At 42.8% G+C, this 24,980-nt stretch overlaps 1 protein-coding gene across 3 annotated transcripts in view; it reads right to left on the reverse strand.

Annotated features, from left to right (window-relative positions):
• Positions 1–8,523: 8,523 nt before the first annotated feature.
• LOC139584513 (protein BANP-like) overlaps positions 8,524–24,980 on the reverse strand; it is a 93,342-nt gene continuing 76,885 nt past the window's right edge. For all 3 annotated transcript variants that reach the window (XM_071416470.1, XM_071416472.1, XM_071416471.1), the window contains one exon: positions 8,524–9,585. In XM_071416470.1, the coding sequence (XP_071272571.1) occupies positions 9,469–9,585 (117 nt within the window). In that variant the 3' untranslated portion in view covers positions 8,524–9,468. The remainder of the gene's footprint in view (positions 9,586–24,980) is intronic.

Raw genomic sequence — 24,980 nt, forward strand, 5'->3', positions numbered from 1 at the left:
CTGACTCTCCTACCGATCCGCGACTTCGGCGATGTCATCTACAAAATAGCCTCCAACACTCTACTACAAATTGGATGCAGTCTATCACAGTGCCACCCGTTTTGTTACCTAAGCCCCTTATACCACCCACCACTGCGACCTGTATGCTCTAGTCGCCTGGCCCTCGCTACATATTCGTCGCCAGACCCACTGGCTCCAGGTCATCTATAAGTCTATGCTAGGTAAAGCTCCGCCTTATCTCAGCTCACTGGTCACGATAACAACACCCACCCGTAGCACGCGCTCCAGCAGGTATATCTCACTGGTCATCCCCAAAGCCAACACCTCTTTTGGCTGCCTTTCCTTCCAGTTCTCTGCTGCCAGTGACTGAACCGAATTGCAAATATTGCTGAAGCTGGAGACTTATATTTCCCTCACTAACTTTAAACATCAGCTATCTGAGCAGCTAACCGATCGCTGCAGATGTACATAGTCCATCTGTAAATAGCCCACCCAATCTACCTACCTCATCCCCATATTGTTTTTATTTACTTTTCTGCTGTTTTGCACACCAGTATCTCTACTTGCACATCATCATCTGCTCATCTATCACTCCAGTGTTAATCTGCTAAATTGTAATTACTTCGCTACTATGGCCTATTTATTGCCTTACCTCCTCACGCCATTTGCACACACTATATATTGACTTTCTTTATTTCTATTGTGTTATTGACTGTACGCTTGTTTATTCCATGTGTAACTCTGTGTTGTTGTTTGTGTCGCACTGCATTGCTTTATCTTGGCCAGGTCGCAATTGTAAATTACAACTTGTTCTCAACTAGCTTACCTGGTTAAATAAAGGTGAAAAAAATTAAAAATAAACACTCACAAAAGTTCCAAAAGAATAAAGACATTTCAATCATGATATTATGTCTATATACAGTGTTGTAATGATGTGCAAATAGTTAAAGTACAAAAGGAAAATAAATAAACATAAATATAGGTTGTATTTACAATGGTGTTTGTTCTTCACTGGTTGCCATTTTATTGTGGCAACAGGTCACAAATCTTGCTGCTGTGATTGCACACTGTGGTATTTCACCCAATAGATATGGGAGTTTATCAAATTGTATTAGTTGTTTTATTCTTTGTGGGTCTGTGTAATCTGAGGGAAATATGTGTCTCTAATATGGTCATACATTCGTCAGGAGGTTAGGAAGTGCAGCTCAGTTTCCACCTCATTTTGTGGGCAGTGTGCACATAGCATGTCTTCTCTTGAGAGCCAGGTCTGCCTTAATCAGCCTTTCTCAATAGCAAGGCTATGCTCACTGAGTCGGTACATAGTCAAAGATTTCTTTAATTTTGGGTCAGTCACAGTGGTCAAGTATTCTGCCACTATGTACTCTCTGTTTAGTGCCAAATAGCATTCTAGTTTGCTCTGTTTTTTTGTAAATGCTTTCCAATGTGTCAAGTAATTATCTTTTTGTTATCTCATGATTTGGTTTGGTCTAATTGCATTGCTATCCTGAGGCACCAGGATTTATATATATGTACACTACCGTCCAAAAGTTTGGGGTCACTTAGAAATGTCCTTGTTTTGAAAGAAAAGCAATTTTTTTGTCCATTAAAATAACATCAAATTGATCAGAAATACAGTGTAGACATTCCTAATGTCTAGCTGACTATTGCAGCTGGAAATGGCTGATTTTCTATGGAATACCTACATAGGCGTACAGAGGCCCATTATCAGCAACCATCACTCCTGTGTTCCAATGGCAAGTTGTGTTAGCTAATCCAAGTTTATCATTTTAAAAGGCTAATTGATCATTAGAAAACCCTTTTGCAATTATGTTAGCACAGCTGAAAACTGTTGTTCTAATTAAAGAAGCAATAAAACTGGCCATCTTTAGACTAGTTGAGTATCTGGAGCATCAGCATTTGTGGGTTCGAGTACAGGCTCAAAATGGCCAGAAACAAAGATCTTTCTTCTGAAACTCATCAGTCTTTTCTTGTTCTGAGAAATGACGGCTATTCCATGCGAGAAATTGCCAACAAACTGAAGATCTTGTACTGTACAACGCTACTGTACTACTCCCTTCACAGAACAGCGCAAACTGGCTCTAACCGGAATAGAAAGAGGAGTGGGAAGCCCCGGTGCACAACTGAGAAAGAGAACAAGTACATTAGTGTCTAGTTTGAGAAACGGACACCTCGCAAGTCCTCAACTGGCAGCTTCATTAAATAATACCCGCAAAACACCAGTCTCAACGTCAACAGTGAAGAGGCGACTCCGGGATGCTGGCCTTCTAGGCAGATTCCTCTGTCCAGTGTCCGTATTCTTTTGCCCATCTTAATTTTTTATTTTTTATTGGGCAGTCTGAGATATGGCTTTTTTTTGCAACTCTACCTAGAAGGCCAGCATCCCAGAGTTGCCTCTTCACTGTTGGCGTTGAGATAGTAATTTACAACATTAACAATGTCTACTGTACACTGTATTTCCAATCAATTTGATGTTATTTTTATAGACAATTTTTTATTTATTTTCCAAAACAAGGAAATTTCTAGGTGACCTCAAACTTTTGAACGGTAGTGTATATATATGTTTTACCTTTATTTAACTAGACAAGTCAGTTAAGAACAAATTGTTATTTTACAATGACGGCCTACCCCGGCCAAACCCTCCCCTAACCCGGACGATGCTGGGCCAATTGTGCGCCACCCTATGGGACTCCCGATTACAGCCCGGGATCAAACCAGGGTCTGTAGTGACGCCTCTAGCACTGAGATGCAGCATGGTCTGTTTGGGTTTGTGAACAGAACCCCAGGACCAGCTTGCTTATGGGGCTCTTCTTCAGGTTCATTTCTCTGTAGGTGATGGCTTTGTTATGGAAGGTTCGGGAATCGCTTCCTTTTAGGTGTTTGTAGAATTTAATCTTTTCTGGATTTTGATAATTAGTGGGTATCGGCCTAATTCTGCTCTGCGTGCATTATTTGGTGTTTTACGTTGTACACAGAGGAAATTTTTGCAGAATTCTGCATGCAGAGTCTCAATTTGGTGTTTGTACCATTTTGTGAATTTTTGGTTGGTGAGCGGACCCCAGACCTCACAACCATAAAGGGCAATGGGTTCTATAACTGATTAAAGTATTTTTTGCCAGATCCTAATTGGTATGTCGAATTTGATGCTTCTTTTGATGGTATAGAAGGCCCTTCTTGAATTGTCTCTCAGATCGTTCACAGGTTTGTGTAAGTTACCTGTGGCGCTGATGTTCAGGCCAAGGTATGTATAGTTTTTTGTGTGCTCTAGGGCAACGGTGTCTAGATGGAATTTGTATTCGTGGTCCTGGCAACTGGACCTTTTTTGGAACACCATTATTTTTTGTCTTACTGAGATTTACTCAGCGCCCAGGTCTAACAGAATCTGTGCAGAAGATCTAGGTGCTGCTGTAGGCCCTCCTTGGTTGGGGACAGAACCTCCATCTCTCTCCATCTTCTCCCACTGCCAGCCACTGGGCTTCCTCTCACCGCCATATTTGGTATTGAGTGGAAACGCCAACCGGATGCTTCACATTTATATACACATCCGGTGAAACACCTGTCTCATTGTTCTATCTGTGGCTTAACTACAGCTGGTATACAGGAGAACGGTCCTTGCTATCCGGAATCATTGGGATGTCCCTAGCCCCATTGAAGTTGAAATGTAAAAAAGTTAAGGTTAGGTAAGGGTTACTGATGGACTTCCTTGTAATTTGAGTCATATATTCTTATAGGGCCTAGTCTATCACAAATATTTTTTTAGCGGGCTAGATACCAAACTAGACTATGTGCGTCCGCATCTCACTCATCACTGCATGTTTAGGCTACTCCGCCCAATCCAGGTGTGAAAATAAGGCATTTTGAACAGATCTTGCCTCAGAGGATGCAATGTCAAAATATAAAGTAAAACACGTTGAGATTTTCTGACAAAAAGTCTCCCTAAAAACAATTGTCACAACAGGCATTTTCCTTCATATGAAACGTTGCATAAATTGTGCCTAATGTAACAAATTAAGCACACTATCAGACTTATTCAAACATTTCATTCAATATGGGATAGTTTACACAAAATTACATATTGGTTTTCTTACCCTATAAGCAGTCTATGGACAAGGTACAGCAATCCATGCTTTGGTTTAGTTTCCATTGCACTGTTTCCAAAATGCTTTAAAAGAAATCCCATTAAAGTCATGGTACCGATATTAGCATTTTTCACGCATCATGTTCAAATCATCTATAAGTGACTTTGTTAAGCTTCACAATACATTTCAGATACTTTTTTGGATGATTTTTGATGCGCGGTCCTCTCAAATATGTTTTGCTCTCCCCTGTGTCTTCCCACTGGGCACAAACTGGTTAAATCAAAATTGTTTCAACTTAATTTGTCAGCTTATTTTGACGTGCTCTCTACATAGAAAATACATTGGATTTGTTGTTTTGAGGGTGAAATTTCAACCACAGGATTTTATCATCATGATAACCAAATTTCAACATATACAAACCTTGTATAAAATATGTTGAATGTGTACCTCAGATTTTCAACTTTATATCCACTATCAGAAAAGGAAAAAATCAGCTGGGCAGTACCTCCTGGAGAATTGATCTATCTACAGCAACCCGCTGGTCTCCCATCCAAGATTTTAACCAAGCCCAGGCCTGCTTAGCTATGACGTTTGTCACTGCCTATTACCACATGCTATTGTGAGAATGATTGTTGTAGAGTCTCCACTTAAAAACTAAATAGATTTGCTATCAAAGTTATTCCAAGGGGTAGGTTTAATAGAACACTATAGTTTGATTTAGTCCTATTTCTTTACTAAAATGTTTGGTTGAGATGGAGACGTGAATCCAACATATCAATTATTCATTTGTTGACAAATGGAATTAAAGTCAGTGGCACAGATGGAACTATTCAAGCAGAACATAAATCTCCCACAAATGTTGATATTTGGTTTCATGTCTCCAACTCAACCAAAAATAAAAGTTGGGAATGGGAATGAAGCCAGTTGCTCAGATGGAACTATCCAAGCAGTAGATACATCTCTTTTAAATGTTGATAGTTGGTTGCATTGTCAACCAAACACAATTCAATATTACAGTAAATAGCCTAAAGTGAAGGCTATCTTACAAACTAATGTAACACATCCATGGCCACATTTTTAGGTTATTGTAACTATACATTTCTTGTAATAGTATCATATAAAGCATTCATGTTCAAGATAGCCTGCGTAGGTCCTGTATAGATCTTCACAATTGCGGTAATAATCTGTGCGGAATCTCAAATGACGAAATTAGATACCTGATGGGTTAGACAATACTCTTCTCATCAATTATCTTTAAAAAAATATACTCAAACTGGAAATCAGCCAATCCTCCGCCATTCACAGAATTGAAAGGTCAAATGCTTTATTATCAAAAAATGTCAAGAGCGTGGGCGACGGAGAGAAACAAAATTGTGCAGGCTGAGGCCATGTGGCAAAAAGTGATAATGGCGCTGGAGTTAGGGGTGGAGACTAGTGGGTCTGGGCAGGTGTGATAAAAAATTAATGCCATTCAAGATTATTTATCACTTGCACCATGTATTTTTTTAATGTAATCTCAACTGCAATCCAGCTCATTCGGTTCTGCTATTAGATGAAGCAGTGATACCACATTAATCTGTTGTATAAATAAACAAAATATCTGGCATTGTATTCCCATTTAAACTTTGCTGTGCTTTTAAATGGTTGAAAGCGCAGTGATAGACATTTGGGTGAAAACTAAACCAAAAATCTGTCAATGTTTTTCCATTTAAATGGTTGTAAGCATAGTGATAACACATTGGAAATTCAACACATTTTTGACTGTCTTTTTGCGTGGGGTGAATATAGGTTGTAATCTCTGATCACCGTCTCAACCAAATATTACCAAGTTATCCACGTTGAAAATACGTCGTGTGCCCAGTGGGTTTGGCCTGGCTTACTCAAATACTCAATATGCATATATTGATCCTTCACTTCACTGATGCAACACAATTGAATAGGTGTAAGCAATGGTTTAACTTTAATCACAGTTTTCACCCATCATGTTATATTGGCAATTACTTCAAGGGAAATAGAATTTATAGGAAAGAGAATTTAACACACTTGACTATTCCCATTAGAACGCCAGGTTTCTTGATAGTTAACCTGCAGCTGGTACGTCTTATTGCCTCAGTGCAGTGCAGTCCTGTTGTTGGTCTTCACTCTCCAGCCTGCAGTCATTTGGATTAATAATGGAAGCTGGAGTTCCTCAGACTCGCAATGATCTCTATTTCTGGATGATCAATGTACTGGTCATGTACCTGGACAACTCCACACAACATATGACATCTCCAGGCACTCAATCACCCAATTCTCTAATTAAACCAGCGTAAACACAAACACCATGAAAACACTCACATTTACTCATTCCCTAGTCAACATACAAACAATATCTCTCAACCCTTAGCCAGCCACAAATCCCCTTACACAAGACATTTATTCTACAGGTATACAGTATTTCAGAGCCTGGGAGATGTAAAAGGGGTGGTGAGGAAATGTGTTAGCCATAAACAGTGACTCCTCTGCCCTGGTGTTTCAGCTGAGTGTGAGCCAGCGTCAGAGACATCCTGGCTCGGGGGAGATTTGTTTTTACAAGATTATAACAAGTGCTGATTTATTTCCCTGGAAACCCTTTATGTTTGGCTTTTATTTTTTTCAGTTGAAACTATGTTCTCCGCATTTTACGTATCTCAGGATAACCCTTATCCTTATTGTAAACCTTCACTAGGGGGGAGATTTCTACGGCATGGAAGTGGATAGTTCCCTGGTAGCCTGGTCCCAGAATGTGCTAAGCACATACCGATCTACGATCAGGGTGGATGGGGCTGCCATCAAAATAACATGGGAACATGTAGGTAGGTATTGAGAGAAGGGAGTCATTTCACCCTCTCTATTATTCTGGTCTCTGCCCATCTCTCCCTCCTTTAAACTCAGCCACCCCATCCCTCCATCATTCATCGCTGTTTTCCAGCAGATTACTGTGGCGGCGCCCAGAAGGCCCATGTCGTTGCCGTGGCAATCGCTCCAGTCCCCTGGCCAGGGCCCAGGGTTATAAAAAGTGAAGCGTCCAAGCCGTTACATCCAAGGCTGTTTCCTCAGCTTCAAGAAAGAGGACGGCCAAGTCCCCCTTGGATTCAGAGGGATGGAGGAAGGGGGGAAGAGCAGACCAGGGGGAGGCTGGGGCTGTCCATGCCAAGACTTACTGCTCCACAGTGTCAAATAATGTGAGAGTCAGAGAGTTAGAAAGAGGAAAAAGAGTGAGACAAAAAGAGAAACCAAGTGGGATTGAAAACAGAGAAGAGGCAGAGTGGAAGCAGACAGACACAGAGAAAATAAAAGGAAACAGTGGAGAGATGTTTTTATCAAGTTCTGCTCTCCGAGTACGACTGGTTCTTGCTGTCGCTCCAAAATACACCATTACATCACACTGTGCGTGGGAAATCTCCCTGAAGCACAAAAATGTTTTCCGAAGAGCTCCATTTATCTCCTCTTAGATATTCATCACTGGAACAGAATTGTTCCTTACACATAAATGTTGTATGCATGCACACTCAGAGAAAGTGAATGCTTTGAAGGTAGGAAATTAGTGAATACATTATCAGTAGAATTAATCTATTTGAGCTGACAAAGTGTGGAAACTTACATCAGATAACATAAGCTATCCAGTAATGTTACTCCACTGAATGTGTACATTTTAGTAATTTAGTGCACTCTTATCCAGAGAGACATACAGGAGCAATTAAGGGCACAACAGATTTTTCACCTAGTCGGCTCGGGAATTCGAACCAGCGACCTTTTGCTAACTGTCCCGACGCTCTACCACTAGGCTACCTGCCGCCCCAGGTATATTCCACCCTGAGCATGTCTAACGCTATCAATCTTCATCAGTGTATCATGGTTCTTTGTAGCGTTACAACACATAGATACTGTTTGTTTACCTGCATTGCACTAGATGGTAGACAGATCAACTGAGTGTCGACAAACACTGGCCATTCAAAATGTAGAATTGTTAGGTAATTCATAGAAAATAATGGCTGATGTTCTGTGGTCAGAGGCGATAGGACGGCTACTCGCTTGCACACAGCCGTCATTTGTGATGGTTCGTCTTCCCTCTTAGAGAGGATAGGCCTTTTGAGCACATTGAACACTGTTAAAATAGTATTGCACAACATTATCGAACTCAATCGCAAATTGAAATGGCATAACACAGACTAGCTCTAAAATAGCACAGCAATAGCATACCATCACACACCATAGACCCAAACACCCAAGTGCGTTACATAACACTCTTACGAAAAAAACCACATGAATTTCACGTGATCACATGTGAAGTGTTCTAAAAACACATTTTCATCTTGAACATTTTGGAGCATATTCTGGAGTTTGTCGACCACTGTCTATGGAGAGGAGATGAAAATACCATTGAAATGCAAGAGCAAAACACACATTTGTGGCAACCACAAAACATTTTATTCACACGAATGTATCCTTCACAGAAATACAGCAGGAAAAACAAAAATTCTGGCTACCCTACATGTAACTCATTGTCATGTATTATCATGAACATCATCTTTGCTATTTCGTGGTTGTCTACCTCCAAGCAAAGCTCCGCAAACATTTAGACGTGGTACAATTATGTACATGGAACAAACAAACAAAGCTATGTGGGTTAACCAATATGAAAAAAAGCTAGGAAAAAATGGCGAAGAAAGTAAGGGTCCATCCCAGAAATGATGTACAAACAGAGAGAAAGAAAAAGCAACCATTAGTAAGTACCGTTAGGCTTCTATTACTTTCCACAGCAGTCCAGCATGACACGATTGCAGGATGCTAGAGAGGAGAACAGTACAGTATTGGTTGTGTGAAGTACGGGTCCAGGGGGTTAGCCTAGCCTACTGTAACCCCTCAAGAGAGGGATATTGAGCCAAGTGGCTTAACTTCTAATAGCTCCATGCTTTTCCAGAGTTAATGTAAACATTTCACGCTGATGCTGAGGTGTAGGTAGTGATGGTCTGCCTGAGCAGCATCCTTTATGGGTAGGGTTTAATCCCTTGCACTGTGCCCAGGCCTTCTGGTCCTCTTCTGATGATGACAATGTGAGTTAACTAGTTCTTGATAGAAGCTATGAAAGCCTGTGTGCTCTATGGACATTTCCATACTGTTGGTTGACAATGAACGAGTGGTTGCTGGACCAAGTCAATAGAAAATAACAAAACCACTTCTCTTGATCTCTTCTGTTGTTCTTTTGACATTTTCTAACTTTCTCTTATTTATTTAATTGTATATTTAAGGGTCTGTCTATGGACCACCCCCACTTCTCCATCCCTTCCACCTACACCTCTGTAACTCTGTCATAGGGTGCTGGCCATCTCTCTCTCTGTCTCGAGGCCCCTTATGTCCCCACAGAGGTGACGATCTGCACCACCTCCCCGTTCTCCCCCGCTGGCAGATGGAGAGATCCCTCCTTCACCTCCATCTCACCCTGCATTGCTGGGGCCAGCTCCGCCGCCTGGGAGGGGAAAGGGGGATTGAGGGGATGATTGGGGAAGAAACAAGGGAGGAAGAGGAGTAGGAGAAATGCAGGAGTGGATGTGGGGAAAGAGACGGGAGGGGATGAAAGGGAGACAGTGAGAAAGGTAGGAAGTCAGAGAAGAGAGAGTCAGTGGAGGAGAGCGGAGGAAGCGGAGAGGGGTGAGAGGGAAGATGGAGAGAGAAGAAAAATAGAGGGAGAAAGAGAGAAGAGAGACAATTATAAATAAAAAGCAGACATGTTATCTCCTGGTAACCCCCAGTAAAAGATGAGAATAGTCAAGGATGAGTCACTGTGCTAGGAGAGAAAGAGAGGACAGCAGTCTGTTCTGGTGAGTCATTCCTTCCAAGCCGAGATGCCAAAGTTCTCCCCAACAGCACACCTGCATCTTTTAATCCTCCACTCAAAACAGCACAGCGTGTCCTCATACAGGCTAGTGCGCACAGGTGAAGTGTCTGGTGCACCAGACTAGCCAACACAAGACAAAGGTGAGTGGATACCATCTGGTGTCTGATCTGGACAACAGTACTCTATCCACACTGAAGTGGTTTCACTAGATTAAAACAAACTCTCTTGACATCGACATTAGTAACAGCCATGAAATTGTCCCTGCAACAGAAACATCTAGCTTCATCATCCAACCAAACACACCTAATAAGTTTTAACATATCACACAAACAGGATCGTATTCATTAGATCACACCATAGCAGTTTTTTCAACTGAAAACGAAAACAAGCGGTTGTCATTGAGCAAGTACAGGTAGTACCTCGTTTCAGTCAGCTTTCTACCATTTGGTGCATAATGAATACGACCCAGGTGTCCAACTAAAACCTTTCCTATTCCTCTCTCCATATGATGGCCAATTGTTTTTCATCTGGCATATAACAGATGCCTCTGGCCCTGTATGAGAATCCCGCCCGGGACCAGACCCTGTTGGGTTGTAGTAAGGCCAGCCATAGACTTGACCCGTGTCTGAACCATCACAAGGCTAATGTCAGAAATGTTAAACACCGATCTGTCAAGAGGTGCCGCCAAACCAGGGCAAACAACAGACCTTCTTATTCTGAACTATTATCATATTTGAGTCCGTTTTTTTACTTTATTTGATATAGCTTGTGTAATGGAAACTATTGAATAAAGAGAGTGGGGATTTTTTTTTTTAGATAAATAAAGGAAAAGCTAGAGCAATTCATCAAGAGCTCTTAGTTATAAATGCTCCCATATGTTCGGTAAAACAGATTAGAGCGAATCGCTCGTGTTCAACACTTTTTTTGTTGGAGTGGAAAAAGCGGTTGTGACCTTTCCCTGACCTTTGAACTGGAAAGGTGGCAACCCATCGGTAAGTACTGGCCATTTCAGGGGCGACCTTGCGCTTTACCTGACTGATAGTGTACATCTCCTTACAACCTACTGTGTATTTGATTTGCCCACTCTGTGATATTTGCAGCCTTTTTAAAAAAACGATTCATCTCCATCTATGAATTTGAGAGTTGTTAGCCTACATTTCTCCAATCCCAAACCCTCAGCTTTATAGCAAAACCAAGTAGCATTTGTGGCCACAGTTTTGTTGAATTTAGAAATAAAGAGTGGGACTTTGTTAAAAGACAATGGATTAGAGTTGTCTCACTTTAAGTAGCCTAACAGAACAGCATGTACAGTATCCTATATATTTCGGGCTGTTCAACTGTTGTATTCTCTCCCCTTCCTGGTCTATATGCCTTTGTTGAACACAAGATGCTTCATTTCATCTCTTGGGAGCAGGAAATTGGAGATTGATCAGGGCCCGGTCAACTTTGTTAATTTCTATCAAGCTGTCAGTGTACAATCAACCATTAGATTAAATAGTGAAGCTCTTTAAGAGCACAAAGTGTGCACAAACAACAGTCTGATTCCTGCAGAGAGAGAGAGAAAAATAGAGAGGTGAAATGGAACCAGAGTGCAGCTTGGGTGGCAATCATGTATACCTACGAGCCCTGAATTCTGATTGTCAGACCGTATAACACGGGTATGACAAAACATTTATTTTTACTGCTCTACATACGTTGGTAACCAGTTTATAATAGCAAAAAGGCACCTTGGGTGTTTGTGGCATATGGCCAATATACCACGGCTAAGGGCTGTATCCAGGCACTCCGCATTGCGTCATGCTTAAGAACAGTCCTTAGCCATCGTATATTGGCCATATACCACACCGCCTTATTGCTTAAATATATACACACTACCGTTCAAAAGTTTGGGGTCATTTAGAAATGTTCTTGTTTTTGAAAGAAAAGCATATTTTTTGTCCATTAAAACAACATCAAATTGATCAGAAATACAGTGTAGACATTGTTAATGTTTTAAATGACTATTGTAGCTGGAAACGGCAGATTTTTTAAATGGAATATATACATAGGCGAACAGAGGCCCATTTATCAGCAACCATCACTCCTGTGTTCCAATGGCACATTGTGTTAGCTAATCCAAGTTTATAATTTTAAAAGGCTAATTGATCATTAGAAAACCCTTTTGCAATTATGTTAGCACAGCTGAAAACTGTTGTTCTAATTAAAGAAGCAATAAAACTGGCCTTCTTTAGACTAGTTGAGTATCTGAAGCATCAGCATTTGTGGGTTCGATTACAGGCTCAAAATGGCCAGAAACAAAAACCTTTCTTCTGAAACTCATCAGTCTATTCTTGTTCTGAGAAATGAAAGCTAAGTCGGAAGTTTACCAACAGTTTACCCAAGTTTACCTACACTTAGGTTGGAGTCATTAAAAATTGTTTTTCAACCACTCCACAAATTTCTTGTTAATTAACAAACTATAGTTTTGGCAAGTTGGACAGGACACCTACTTTGTGCATGACACAAGTCATTTTTCCAACTATGGTTTACAGACAGATTATTTCACTTATAATTCACTGTATCACAATTCCAGTGGGTCAGAAGTTTACATACACTAAGTTGACTGTGCCTTTAAACAGCTTGTAAAATTCCAGAAAATGATGTCATGGCTTTAGAAGCATCTGATAGGCTAATTGACACAATTTGAGTCAATTGGGGGTGTACCTGTGGATGTATTTCAAGGCCTACTGTCAAACTCAGTGCCTCTTTGCTTGACATCATGGGAAAATCTAAAGAAATCAGCCAAGACCTCAGAAAAGAAATCATGCAGCATCATGTTGTGCAGCATCATGTTGTGGGGGTGCTTTGCTGCAGGAGGGACTGGTGCATTTCACAAAATAGATGGCATCATGAGGAGGAAAATGATGTGGATATATTGAAGCAACATCTCAAGACATCAGTCAGGAAGTTAAAGCTTGGTCGCAAATGGGTCTTCCAAATGGACAATGACCCCAAGGATACTTCCAAAGTTGTGGCGAAATGGCTTAAGGACAACAAAATCAAGTTATTGGAGTAGCCATCTCAAAGCCCTGACCTCAATCCTATAGAACATTTGTGGGCGGAACTGAAAAAGCGTGTGCGAGCAAGGAGGCCTACAAACCTGACTCAGTTACACCAGCTCTGTCAGGAGGAATGGGCCAAACTTAACCCAACTTATTGTGGGAAGCTTGTGGAAGGCTACCCGAAACGTTTGACCCAAGTTAAACAAAGGCAATGCTATCAAATACTAATTGAGTGTATGTAAACTTCTGACCCTCTGGGAATGTGATGAAAGAAATAAAAGCTGAAATAAATCATTCTCTCTACTATTATTCTGACATTTCACATTCTTAAAATAAAGTGGTGATCCTAACTGACCAAAGACAGGGAATTCTTACTAGGATTAAATGTCAAGAATTGTGAAAAACTGAGTTTAAATGTATTTGGCTAAGGTGTATGTAAACTTCCGACTTCAACTGTATATACAGTATATCACAAAAGTGAGTACACCCCTCACATTTTTTTAAATATTTGAGTATATCTTTTCATGTGACAACACTGAAGAAATGACACTTTGCTACAATGTAAAGTAGTGAGTGTACAGCTTGTATACAGTGTAAATTTGCTGTCCCCTCAAAATAACTCAACACACAGCCATTAATGTCTAAACCTCTGGCAACAAAAGTGAGTACACCCCTAAGTGAAACTGTCCAAATTGGAAATGTCCAAATCACTTTTGTGATATATGATGATATCACAAACAAACCCCAGCCTGGTCAGGGAGGGAGAAATGAATCAATTTAGGATGTCCATTGTTCCAAGAGAGGAACGGGGGTACAGGTGGGACAAATTAGAGAGCTGACAGAGACACAAGTGGTGACCGAGGATGCCATACCTCATACAGCTACACTGAGCAAAAATATAAACACAACATGCAACAATTTCAAAGATTTTACTGAGTTACAGTCCATATAAGGAAATCAGTCAATTGAAATAAACTCATTAGGCCCTATTCTATGGATTTCACATGACTCCATACGGATATGCATCTGTTGATTACAGATACCTTAAAAAAACGGTAGGGGTGCGGATCAGAAAACCAGTCAGTATCTGGTGTAACCACCATTTTCCTCATGCAGCGCAACACATCTCCTTTGCATAGAGTTGATCCGGCTGTTGATTGTGACCTGTGGAATGTTGTCCCACTCCTCTTCAATGGCTGTGCGAGGTTGCTGGATATTGGTGGGAAATGGAACACGTTGCCGTACACGTCGGTCCAGAGCATCCCAAACGTGCTCAATGGGTGACATGTCTGGTGAGTATGCAGGCCATGGAAGAACTGGGACATTTTCAGCCTCCAAGAATTGTGTACAGATCCTTGTGACATGGGGCCGTGCAGTATCATACTGAAACATGAGGTGATGGTGGCAGATGAATGGCACGACAATGGGCCTCAGGATCTCGTCACAGTATCTATGTGCATTCAAATTACCATATTCCCATCGCCACCATGGGGTACTCTGTTCACAACGTTGACATCAGCAAACCGCTCGCCCATACAAAGCCATACACACTGTCTGCCATCTGCCCGGTACGGTTGAAACAGGGATTCATCCGTGAAGAGCACACTTCTCTCGAAGGTGAGCATTTGCCCACTGAGTCAGTTACAACGTCGAACTGCAGTCAGGTCAAGAACCTGGTGAGGACGACTAGCACACAGATGAGCTTCCCTGAGACGGTTTCTGACAGAAATTCTTTGGTTGTGCAAACCCACAATTTCATCAGCTGTCCGGGTAGCTGGTCTCAGACGATCCCGCAGGTGAAGAAGCCGGATGTGGAGGTCCTGGGCTGGTCACACGTCTGCGGTTGAGAGGCCGGTTGGACGTACTACCAAATTCTCTAAAAACGATGTTGGAGGCGGGTTATGGTAGAGAAACTAACATTACATTTTCTGGCAACAGCTCTGGTGGACATTCCTACAGTCAGCATGCCAATTGCACACTCCCTCAAAACTTGAGACATCTGTGGCACTGTGTTGTGTAACAAAACTGCACATTTTAGTGGCCTTTTATTGTCCCCAGCACAAAGTGCACTTGTGTAATGAGCATGCTGTTTAACTTTTTAGGGATAGGGGGCAGCATTTTCCCTTTGGATGAATAGCGTGCCCAAATTGAAGTGCCTCCTACTCTGTCCCAGATGCTAATATATGCATATTATTATTACTATTGGATAGAAAACACTGAAGTTTCTAAAACTGTTTGAATTATGTCTGTGAGTATAACAGAACTCATATGGCAGACAAACTTCTGAACAGGAAGTGGAAATTCTGAGCCTGGTCGATATTCAACTCATCGCCTGTTCAAAACCCAGTAAGATATGGATATGTTTGCACTTCCTACGCCTTCAACTAGATGTCAACAGTCTGTAGAACGTTGAATGGAGCTTATACTGTGATGTGGGGCCGGATGAGAGGGGAATGAGTCAGTGGTCTGGCAGATTGCCAGTTCCTGGTCACGCGCATTCCACATGATATCGCCATTACTTCTACAGACACGAAGGAATTCTCCGGTTGGAACGTTATTGGATATATATGATAACAACATCCTAAAGATTGATTCTCTACTTAGTTTGACCAGTTTATTCGACCTGTAATATAACTTTTTGAAGTTTTCGTCCGAGTTCGCCTGGACCTGCGCGAGTGTTTGGATATGTTTACTAAATGTGCTAGCAAAAGTAGCTACTTGGACATAAATACCGGACATTATCGAACAAAACAACAATTTATTGTCGAACTAGGATTCCTGGGAGTGCATTCTGATGAAGATCAAAGGTAAGGGAATATTTATGATGTAATTTCGTATTTCTGTTGACTCCAACATGGCGGAGAAATGTTGTTATATATGAGTGCCGTCTCAGATTATTGCATGGTGTGCTTTTTCCGTAAAGTTTTTTCATTAAGAACAAGTGTATCTTTAATTCTATGTAAAACATGTATCTTTCATCAAAGTTTGAGTATTTTGGTGTGGCTCTCTGCAATTTCTCCAGATGTTTTGGAGCCATTTCTGAACATGGCGCCAATGTAAACTGAGATTTTTTGATATAAATATGCACATTATCGAACAAAACATACATGCATTGTGTAACATGATGTCCTATGAGTGTCATCTGATGAAGATCATCAAATGTTAGTGATTCATTTTATCTCTATTTCTGCTTTTTGTGAATCCTATCTTTGGCTGGGAAAATGGCTGTGTGTTTTTTGGACTTGGCGGTGATCTAACATAATCATATGTTGTGTTTTCGCTGTAAAGCATTTTTGAAATCGGACACGATGGGTAGATTAACAAGATGTTTATCTTTCATTTGCTGTATTGGACTTGTTAATGTGTGAAAGTTACATATTTCAAAAAAATATTTTTGAATTTCCCGCGCTGCCTTTTCAGCGGAATGTTGTGGGGGGGTTCCGCTAGCGGAACGTGTGTCCTAGAAAGGTTAATCAGCTTCTTGATATGCCACCTGTCAGGTGGATGGATTATCTTGGTAAAGGAGAAATGCTCACTAACAGGGATGTAAACAAATTTGTGCACAACATTTGATAGAAATTGTATGAAACATGGGACCAACACTTTACATGTTGCGTTTATATTTTTGTTTAGTATAGTTGCCCAGAAGATTGATAGGTTGTGGGGCAGGATACTCCCTGCACATGCCTGCATTTAGCCAGCAGAAAGTATATAATCACTCACTCTAAATGAACAAGACTCAAATTACTCCAACTCTGGGTAGGATTGGCACTTCTACAAACAGCCAAACAACAAATCAATTTTAAAGAGCCAAAGCTTTTTTTAGGGTCCTATTTTTTATAATGTTGCACAGCATGAAAACAATGCCTTTGATAAGCATGAGACAAACCAGCGATACCTATAAAACAAAACATGCGACTTCAGTGAAAAGTGAGCAAACCGAGCATGATGGAGGATGTGACATTTAACATGGTTTTAGAAAAACAGAGGAAAAAACTGAGTCTCCTTCATTTCTAGACGTGCCAAGCAGGCCACTTAAAGGAGGGCCTGCTGTGGGTGCATGTGCACCCTTCCTGCTTTCAACACATGGCTCCCAGTCTCCGAGCTCAACCATCAAGGGATTCAAAGCTAATCTAGTAATTATTACTTTCCTTTTTCTGACGCTGCGTCTGTGCATTTCACATTGTTAAATGACTGTTTACTAAACACCAGCTGTAGGACTGAAAGGATAAGGGCATTAGCTTTGAGTGAAAGCATTACAATAGGGAGAATAGCTGTGCGTTGAGTACATGTAAGCAGTTTGATGAAATTGCTAGGTATTACGCTGGTATTTCGATTTCAACATGTCAGTAATTATAAGGAGAAATATGGCAGCGCGCCGCATAGCCAGTTTTACTGGGAGACTGCACACTATATGTTTGTGTCATTTAAAGGGGAAGTGAGAGACTGACGATTCCATTCTCGGCTGGTGCTAAGGAGGCGCAAGTGTCAAAAGCACTTTAGTTTAATCAGGTAAAAAGTGGCGGGCTGGCCTTTTCCAGCCCTGATGTCAGGTTCGGCAATTTACCTGTCTAACAGGTGGGAGGGGTGGCAATATTTGAGGCGTGTCCTTAAAAAGAAGTGGAAAAGTGACAATTGCTCTTAAAAACAAGCGCAAAAGACCCATAAAAAGCAGGTCTTAACAGTAACGCAGTTGATAATGGCATGGATTTTGACAACAGAAGCGCAGCCTACCCAGCCATGATTCGCAGTGCCCATTGAAGGAGAGATGTGTCGGTGAATCTCGTGTTTAGAAACATAAAAACACGATTGGCTTCTCCCCATTTTTAATTCAATTTGATTGAAAACCAAGCATAGCCTACCCTCACCTTAATCAAGGCTGGTTTAGCATTGCATAGTTGCGTCTTTTTATACTGGCCATTAGCCAAAAGTATCCTATGAATAAAGGGTTTTTAAATGGTCTACTGAGTGTGCGTTGAAATATTTTGCTCTCCATGCTTTTTCATTATTCATAATTCACATACCTGCATTTAGCTTGTTCAAGTAGGCTATCCATCCCCATTTTCAAAGAGTGCCCCTCCAAACTATTCAGTCCTCCTATAATGCCATATCAACGTCAGATTTTTTCTGAATCGGTCTCGCACATAGACAACGATACAATTGACAGAAGCCTAATATTTTGTAGACATGCGAATGTTATACATAAAGACATTTAGGCCTACGTGTGCGTGCACACAGTGCCATGGAACGAGAAGCGATTTATGATATCATGTTTCGGACCAAATCCTATTTAGAAATATTATTGTTGGTTTAAAAAATATATTTGTTTGTTTTTTAATCAAATTAATTTGAAAGATTCACAGTCCATGGGTTTATGGTAAGAAAGTACATGACTCGAATGCAATGCACATTCGTCTGCTATTTCTGGAGAAGTGAAAATACGACATGTAAGATGGTTCCTTGATATTTATAAACATTACATTTGCGTATAGCGATGAGTAGACATGCCCCCTTTCTCTATATTTTGGAGCGTTATCCGGCTCCTGTGAAAAGTTTGGATTGAAGTACAACCCTCTATAGTCTAAGATGCCATGTCTCTATTATATGCCAAGCTTATTTAAAATAAGTTGTGTTTTTATTAAATTTTTTGGCCTTTATCAATAGCCTAGTGAATTTAATCTTGCTTATTGACTATATGTGGCATGTCCAGTTCCAGACTGCAATTTACAGTAGGCCTAGCCCCTATGAGTGTGAATGCTATAGCCTATATTTAACAATGTATTTCTATATTGAAGCGATACAATTAGAACAAAACATGTTTAACAAATATGGGGCAGGCTATTTAACCAACTAGGCTGTAACGGACTAACATTTGAATTGGAGTTGATGACAACGCAATACATAAAATAATGTAAAGACAACTTGAAGCAACCACATACGCTACATGACCAAAAGTATATTAGAGACCTGCACGTCAAACATCTCATTCCAAAATCATGGGCATTAATATGGAGTTGGTCCCCCCTTTACTGCTATAACAGCCTCCACTCTTCTGGAAGGCTTTTCACTAGATGTTGGAACATTGCTGCAGGGACTTGTTTCCATTCAGCCACAAGAGCATTAGTGAGGTTGGGCACTGATGTTGGGCGATTAGGCCTGGCTCACAGTCGGCGTTCCAATTCTTCCCAAAGGTGTTCGATGGGGCTGACGTCAGGGCTCTGTGCAGGCCAGTTAAGTTCTTCCACACCGAACTCGACAAACCATTTCTGTATGGACCTCACTTTGTGCACGGGACCTCACTTTGTGCACGGGGGCATTGTCATGCTGAAACAGGAAAGGCCCTTCCCCAAACTGTTGCCACAAAGTTGGAAGCACAGAATCGTCTAGAATATCATTGTATGCTGTTCTTCACTGGAACTAAGGGGCCCAGCCCAAAGCATGAAAAACAGCCCCAGACCATTATTCCTCCTCCACCAAACTTTATAGTTGGCACTATGCATTCGGGCAGGTAGCGTTCTCGTGGCATCCTCCTAACCCAAATGCGTCCATCGGACTGCCAGATGGTGAAGTGTGATTCATCACTCCAGAGAACGCGTTTCCACTGTTCCAGAGTCCAATGGCATCGAGCTTTACACCCCTCCAGCACTTGGCATTGCGTATGGTGATCTTAGGCTTGTGTGCAGCTGCTCGGCAATGGAAACCCATTTCATTCTCCTGACGAACAGTTCTTGTGCTGACGTTGCTTCCAGGGGCAGTTTGGAACTCAGTAGTGAGTGTTGCAACCGAGGTCAAATGATTTTTACGCTCTCTACGCACTTCAGCACTCAGTGCTCCCGTCCGTTCTGGGAGCTTGTGTGGCCTACCACTTCGCGGCTGAGCCGTTGTTGCTCCTAGACGTTTCCACTTCACAATAACACAGTTCATTGGGGCAGCTCTAGCAGGGCAGACATTTGACGAACTGACTTGTTGGAAAGGTGGCATCTTCTTATTTGAATGGGTCTCCACATACTTTTGTATATATACACTGTATTTAGCCATGGGACATGTTCTGATTGTCCAGCAACTTGTTTATTCATCAAAACCCAGCCCTTTTGCGCCAGCTAGTGCGACCATAATTCTGGTTCAGAAAATAGGAAAAGCTATTTGACACATCCCCAAACCTATAACGCTAATGCATAAGGTTTGTTTAAATAGAGCCCAGAATGTCCTGGTGTGAGGTATATTTAGAATCCAACCCTCTATACTTCTACCTCCCTCACCTCAACCACCCCCCAAACATATACTTCCGGCGCCGACAGAGATGGCCGCCTCGCTTGCGTTCCGAGGAAACTATGCAGTAATTTTTTTTTTTTTACGTGTTATTTCTTACATTGTTACCCCAGGTAATCTTAGGTTTCATTACATACAGTCGGGAGGAACTACTGGATATAAGAGCAACGTCAACTCACCATCATTACGACCAGGAATATGACTTTCCCGAAGCGGATCCTGTGTTTTGCCTTCCACCCAGGACAATGGATCTGGTCCCAGCCGGCGAACCTAAACAACGACGCCGTAAAAGGGGCAAACGAAGCGGTCTTCTGGTCAGGCTCCGTAGACGGGCGCATCGCGCACCACTCCCTAGCATACTACTCGCCAATGTCCAGTCTCTTGACAACAAGGTTGATGAAATCCGAGCAAGGGTTGCCTTCCAGAGAGACATCAGAGACTGTAACGTTCTTTGCTTCACGGAAACATGGCTCACTCGAGAGACGCTATCGGAGTCGGTGCAGCCAGCTGGTTTCTTCACGCATCGCGCCGACAGAAACAAGCATCTTTCTGGTAAGAAGAGGGGCGGGGGGGTATGCCGTATGATTAACGAGACGTGGTGTGATCATAACAACATACAGGAACTCAAGTCCTTCTGTTCACCTGACTTAGAATTCCTCACAATCAAATGTCGACCGCATTATCTACCAAGGGAATTCTCTTAGATTATAATCACAGCCGTATATATTCCCCCCCAAGCAGACACATCGATGGCCCTGAATGAACTTTATTTGACTCTATGTAAACTGGAAACCACATATCCTGAGGCTGCATTCATTGTAGCTGGGGATTTTAACAAGGCTAATCTGAAAACAAGACTCCCTAAATTCTATCAGCATATCGATTGCGCAACCAGGGCTGGTAAAACCCTGGATCATTGTTATTCTAACTTCAGCGACGCATATAAGGCCCTCCCCCGCCCTCCTATCGGAAAAGCTGACCACGACTCCATTTTGTTGCTTCCAGCCTACAGACAGAAACAGAAACTCCCGCGCTCAGGTCTGTTCAACGCTGGTCCGACCAATCTGATTCCACGCTTCAAGACTGCTTCGATCACGTGGATTGGGATATGTTCCGCATTGCGTCCAACAACAACATTGACGAATACGCTGATTCGGTGAGCGAGTTCATTAGAAAGTGCATCGGCGATGTCGTACCCACAGCAACTATAAAAACATTCCCAAACCAGAAACCGTGGATTGATGGCAGCCTTCGCGCGAAACTGAAAGCGCGAACCACTAATTTTAACCAGGGCAAGGTGACCGGAAACATGACCGAATACAAACAGTGTAGCTATTCCCTCAGCAAGGCAATCAAACAAGCTAAGCGTCAGTATAGAGACAAAGTAGAGTTGCAATTCAACGGCTCAGACACAAGAGGTATGTGGCAGGGTCTACAGTCAATCACGGATTACAAAAAGAAAACCAGCCCCGTCGCGGACCAGGATGTCTTGCTCCCAGAAAGACTAAATAACTTCTTTGCTCGCTTTGAGGACAATACAGTGCCACTGACACGGCCTGCTACCAAAACCTGCGGACTCTCCTTCACTGCAGCCGAAGTGAGTAAAACATTTAAACGTGTTAACCCTCGCAAGGCTGCAGGCCCAGACGGCATCCCCAGCCGCGTCCTCAGAGCATGCGCAAACCAGCTGGCTGGTGTGTTTACGGACATATTCAATCAATCCCAATCTGCTGTTCCCACATGCTTCAAGAGGGCCACCATTGTTCCTGTTCCCAAGAAAGCTAAGGTAACTGAGCTAAATGACTACCGCCCCGTAGCACTCGCCGCCGTCATCATGAAGTGCTTTGAGAGACTAGTCAAGGACCATATCACCTCCACCCTACCTGACACCCTAGACCCACTCCAATTTGCTTACCGCCCCAATAGGTCCACAGACGACGCAATCGCAACCACACTGCACACTGCCCTAACCCATCTGGACAAGAGGAATACCTATGTGAGAATGCTGTTCATCGACTACAGCTCAGCATTTAACACCTTAGTACCCTCCAAACTCGTCATCAAGCTTGAGACCCTGGGTCTCGACCCCGCCCTGTGCAACTTGGTACTGGACTTCCTGACGGGCCGCCCCCAGGTGGTGAGGGTAGTTAACAACATCTCCACCCCGCTGATCCTCAACACTGGGGCCCCACAAGGGTGCGTTCTGAGCCCTCTCCTGTACTCCCTGTTCACCCACGACTGCGTGGCCATGCACGCCTCCAACTCAATCATCAAGTTTGCGGACGACACTACAGTGGTAGGCTTGATTACCAACAACGACGAGACGGCCTACAGGGAGGAGGTGAGGGCCCTCGGAGTGTGGTGTCAGGAAAATAACCTCACACTCAACGTCAACAAAACAAAGGAGATGATTGTGGACTTCAGGAAACAGCAGAGGGAGCACCCCCCTATCCACATCGACGGGACAGTAGTGGAGAGGGTAGTAAGTTTTAAGTTCCTTGGCGTACAGATCACGGACAAACTGAATTGGTCCACCCACACAGACAGCGTTGTGAAGAAGGCGCAGCAGCGCCTCTTCAACCTCAGGAGGCTGAAGAAATTCGGCTTGTCACCAAAAGTACTCACAAACTTCTACAGATGCACAATCGAGAGCATCCTGTCGGGCTGTATCACTGCCTGGTACGGCAACTGCTCCGCCCACAACCGTAAGGCTCTCCAGAGGGTAGTGAGGTCTGCACAACGCATCACTGGGGGCAAACTACCTGCCCTCCAGGACACCTACACCACCCGATGTCACAGGAAGGCCATAAAGATCATCAAGGAAAACAACTACCCGAGACACTGCCTGTTCACCCCACTATCATCCAGAAGGCGAGGTCAGTACAGGTGCATCAAAGCAGGGACCGAGAGACTGAAAAACAGCTTCTATCTCAAGGCCATCAGACTGTTAAACAGCCACCACTAACATTGAGTGGCTGCTGCCAACATACTGACTCAACTCCAGCTCACTTTAATAATACAATTGATGGAAATTTATAAAAAATGTATCACTAGCCACTTTAAACAATGCCACTTAATATAATGTATATACTGTACTCTATCATCTACTGCATCTTGCCATCTTTATGTAATACATGTATCACTAGCCACTTTAAACTATGCCACTTTTATGTTTACATACCCTACACTACTGATCTCATATGTATATACTGTACTCGATACCATCTACTGCATCTTGCCTATACCGTTCTGTACCATCACTCATTCATATATTTTTATGTACATAAAAATTATGTATCCCTTTACACTTGTGTGTATAAGGTAGTAGTTGTGGAATTGTTAGGTTAGATTACTCGTTGGTTATTACTGCATTGTCGGAACTAGAAGCACAAGCATTTCGCTACACTCGCATTAACATCTGCTAACCATGTGTATGTGACAAATAAAATTTGATTTGAACATCCCTAACACTTGACAAAATTCTCTGTCACATCTCATCTGAACCACCCCCTAAACACAAAACCCATAACTATCAACCACCCACTCTAACCTCCCCTAACATCTGCAAACGCTTACTCCTTCCATCCATTTCCCCCTCACCTCCACAATATCCTACACTAATCCACCCCCCTCCCCCTCCACTCCAGACCCAGAACCTGTGATGGCTCCATCAGCCCCTCGCTCTCTCCTGATGTCTGAGAACATCAGTGTAAACCGCCCGCCGCTCTGCCTTTGATACTCTATAATGGCACCATCGGGGAATGATTAATGATCTCCTGGGGGATGGATGGACAGAGAGAGAGTGTGAGAGAGGCTATTTATTATGCTTTGTTTAAAAAAACAAAATGCAGGGCCTCCCGGGTGGCGCAGTGGTCTAGAGCACTGCATCGCAGTGCTATGCTGCGCCACCAGAGTCTGGGTTCGCGCCCAGGCTCTGTCGCAGCCGGCCGCGACCGGGAGGTCCGTGGGGCGACGCACAATTGGCTTAGCGTCGTCCGGGTTAGGGAGGGTTTGGCCGGTAGGGATATCCTTGTCTCATCGCGCTCCAGCGACTCCTGTGGCGGGCCGGGCGCAGTGCGCGCTAACCGAGGGGGGTGGGTGCACGGTGTTTCCTCCGACACATTGGTGCGGCTGGCTTCCGGGTTGGAGGCGCGCTGTGTTAAGAAGCAGTGCGGCTTGGTTGGGTTGTGCTTCGGAGGACGCATGACTTTCGACCTTCGTCTCTCCCGAGCCCGTACGGGAGTTGTAGCGATGAGACAAGATAGTAATTACTAGCGATTGGATACCACGAAAATTGGGGAGAAAAGGGGATAACATTTTTTTTTTAAATGCATTGTGTAGTGCGATTGGTGTAGATTAGTGTTGAGGACCTGTTTCACCTCACCGCAAGGGAGCTGTGTTCACTCCCTTGGAATGCTCACAGTCGACCGGGCTGGCTGACTGATCTCCGTACAGCCCTGTAAAGTGTAAACTTAATGTGTTATTTAAAAAAAAATGTATATAGCTGCATTAATATTGCTGGACCCCAGGAAGAGTAGCTGCTGCCTTGGCAGTGGGGATCCTTAATAAATACAAATGTAGCCTCTCTGGGTGAGCCCACAGATATGGCCTGGGCTGGGGAGATACATCTCACAGGTACGTACAGAATAGCATAGAAAATAGACAATTCTATACACCATGTATGTTTGAAGTCTACTCTACTGGATGTGTGGAAAT

Source organism: Salvelinus alpinus, chromosome 9 (genome assembly GCF_045679555.1).
Source record: "Salvelinus alpinus chromosome 9, SLU_Salpinus.1, whole genome shotgun sequence".
Classification (NCBI taxonomy): Eukaryota; Metazoa; Chordata; class Actinopteri; order Salmoniformes; family Salmonidae; genus Salvelinus; species Salvelinus alpinus.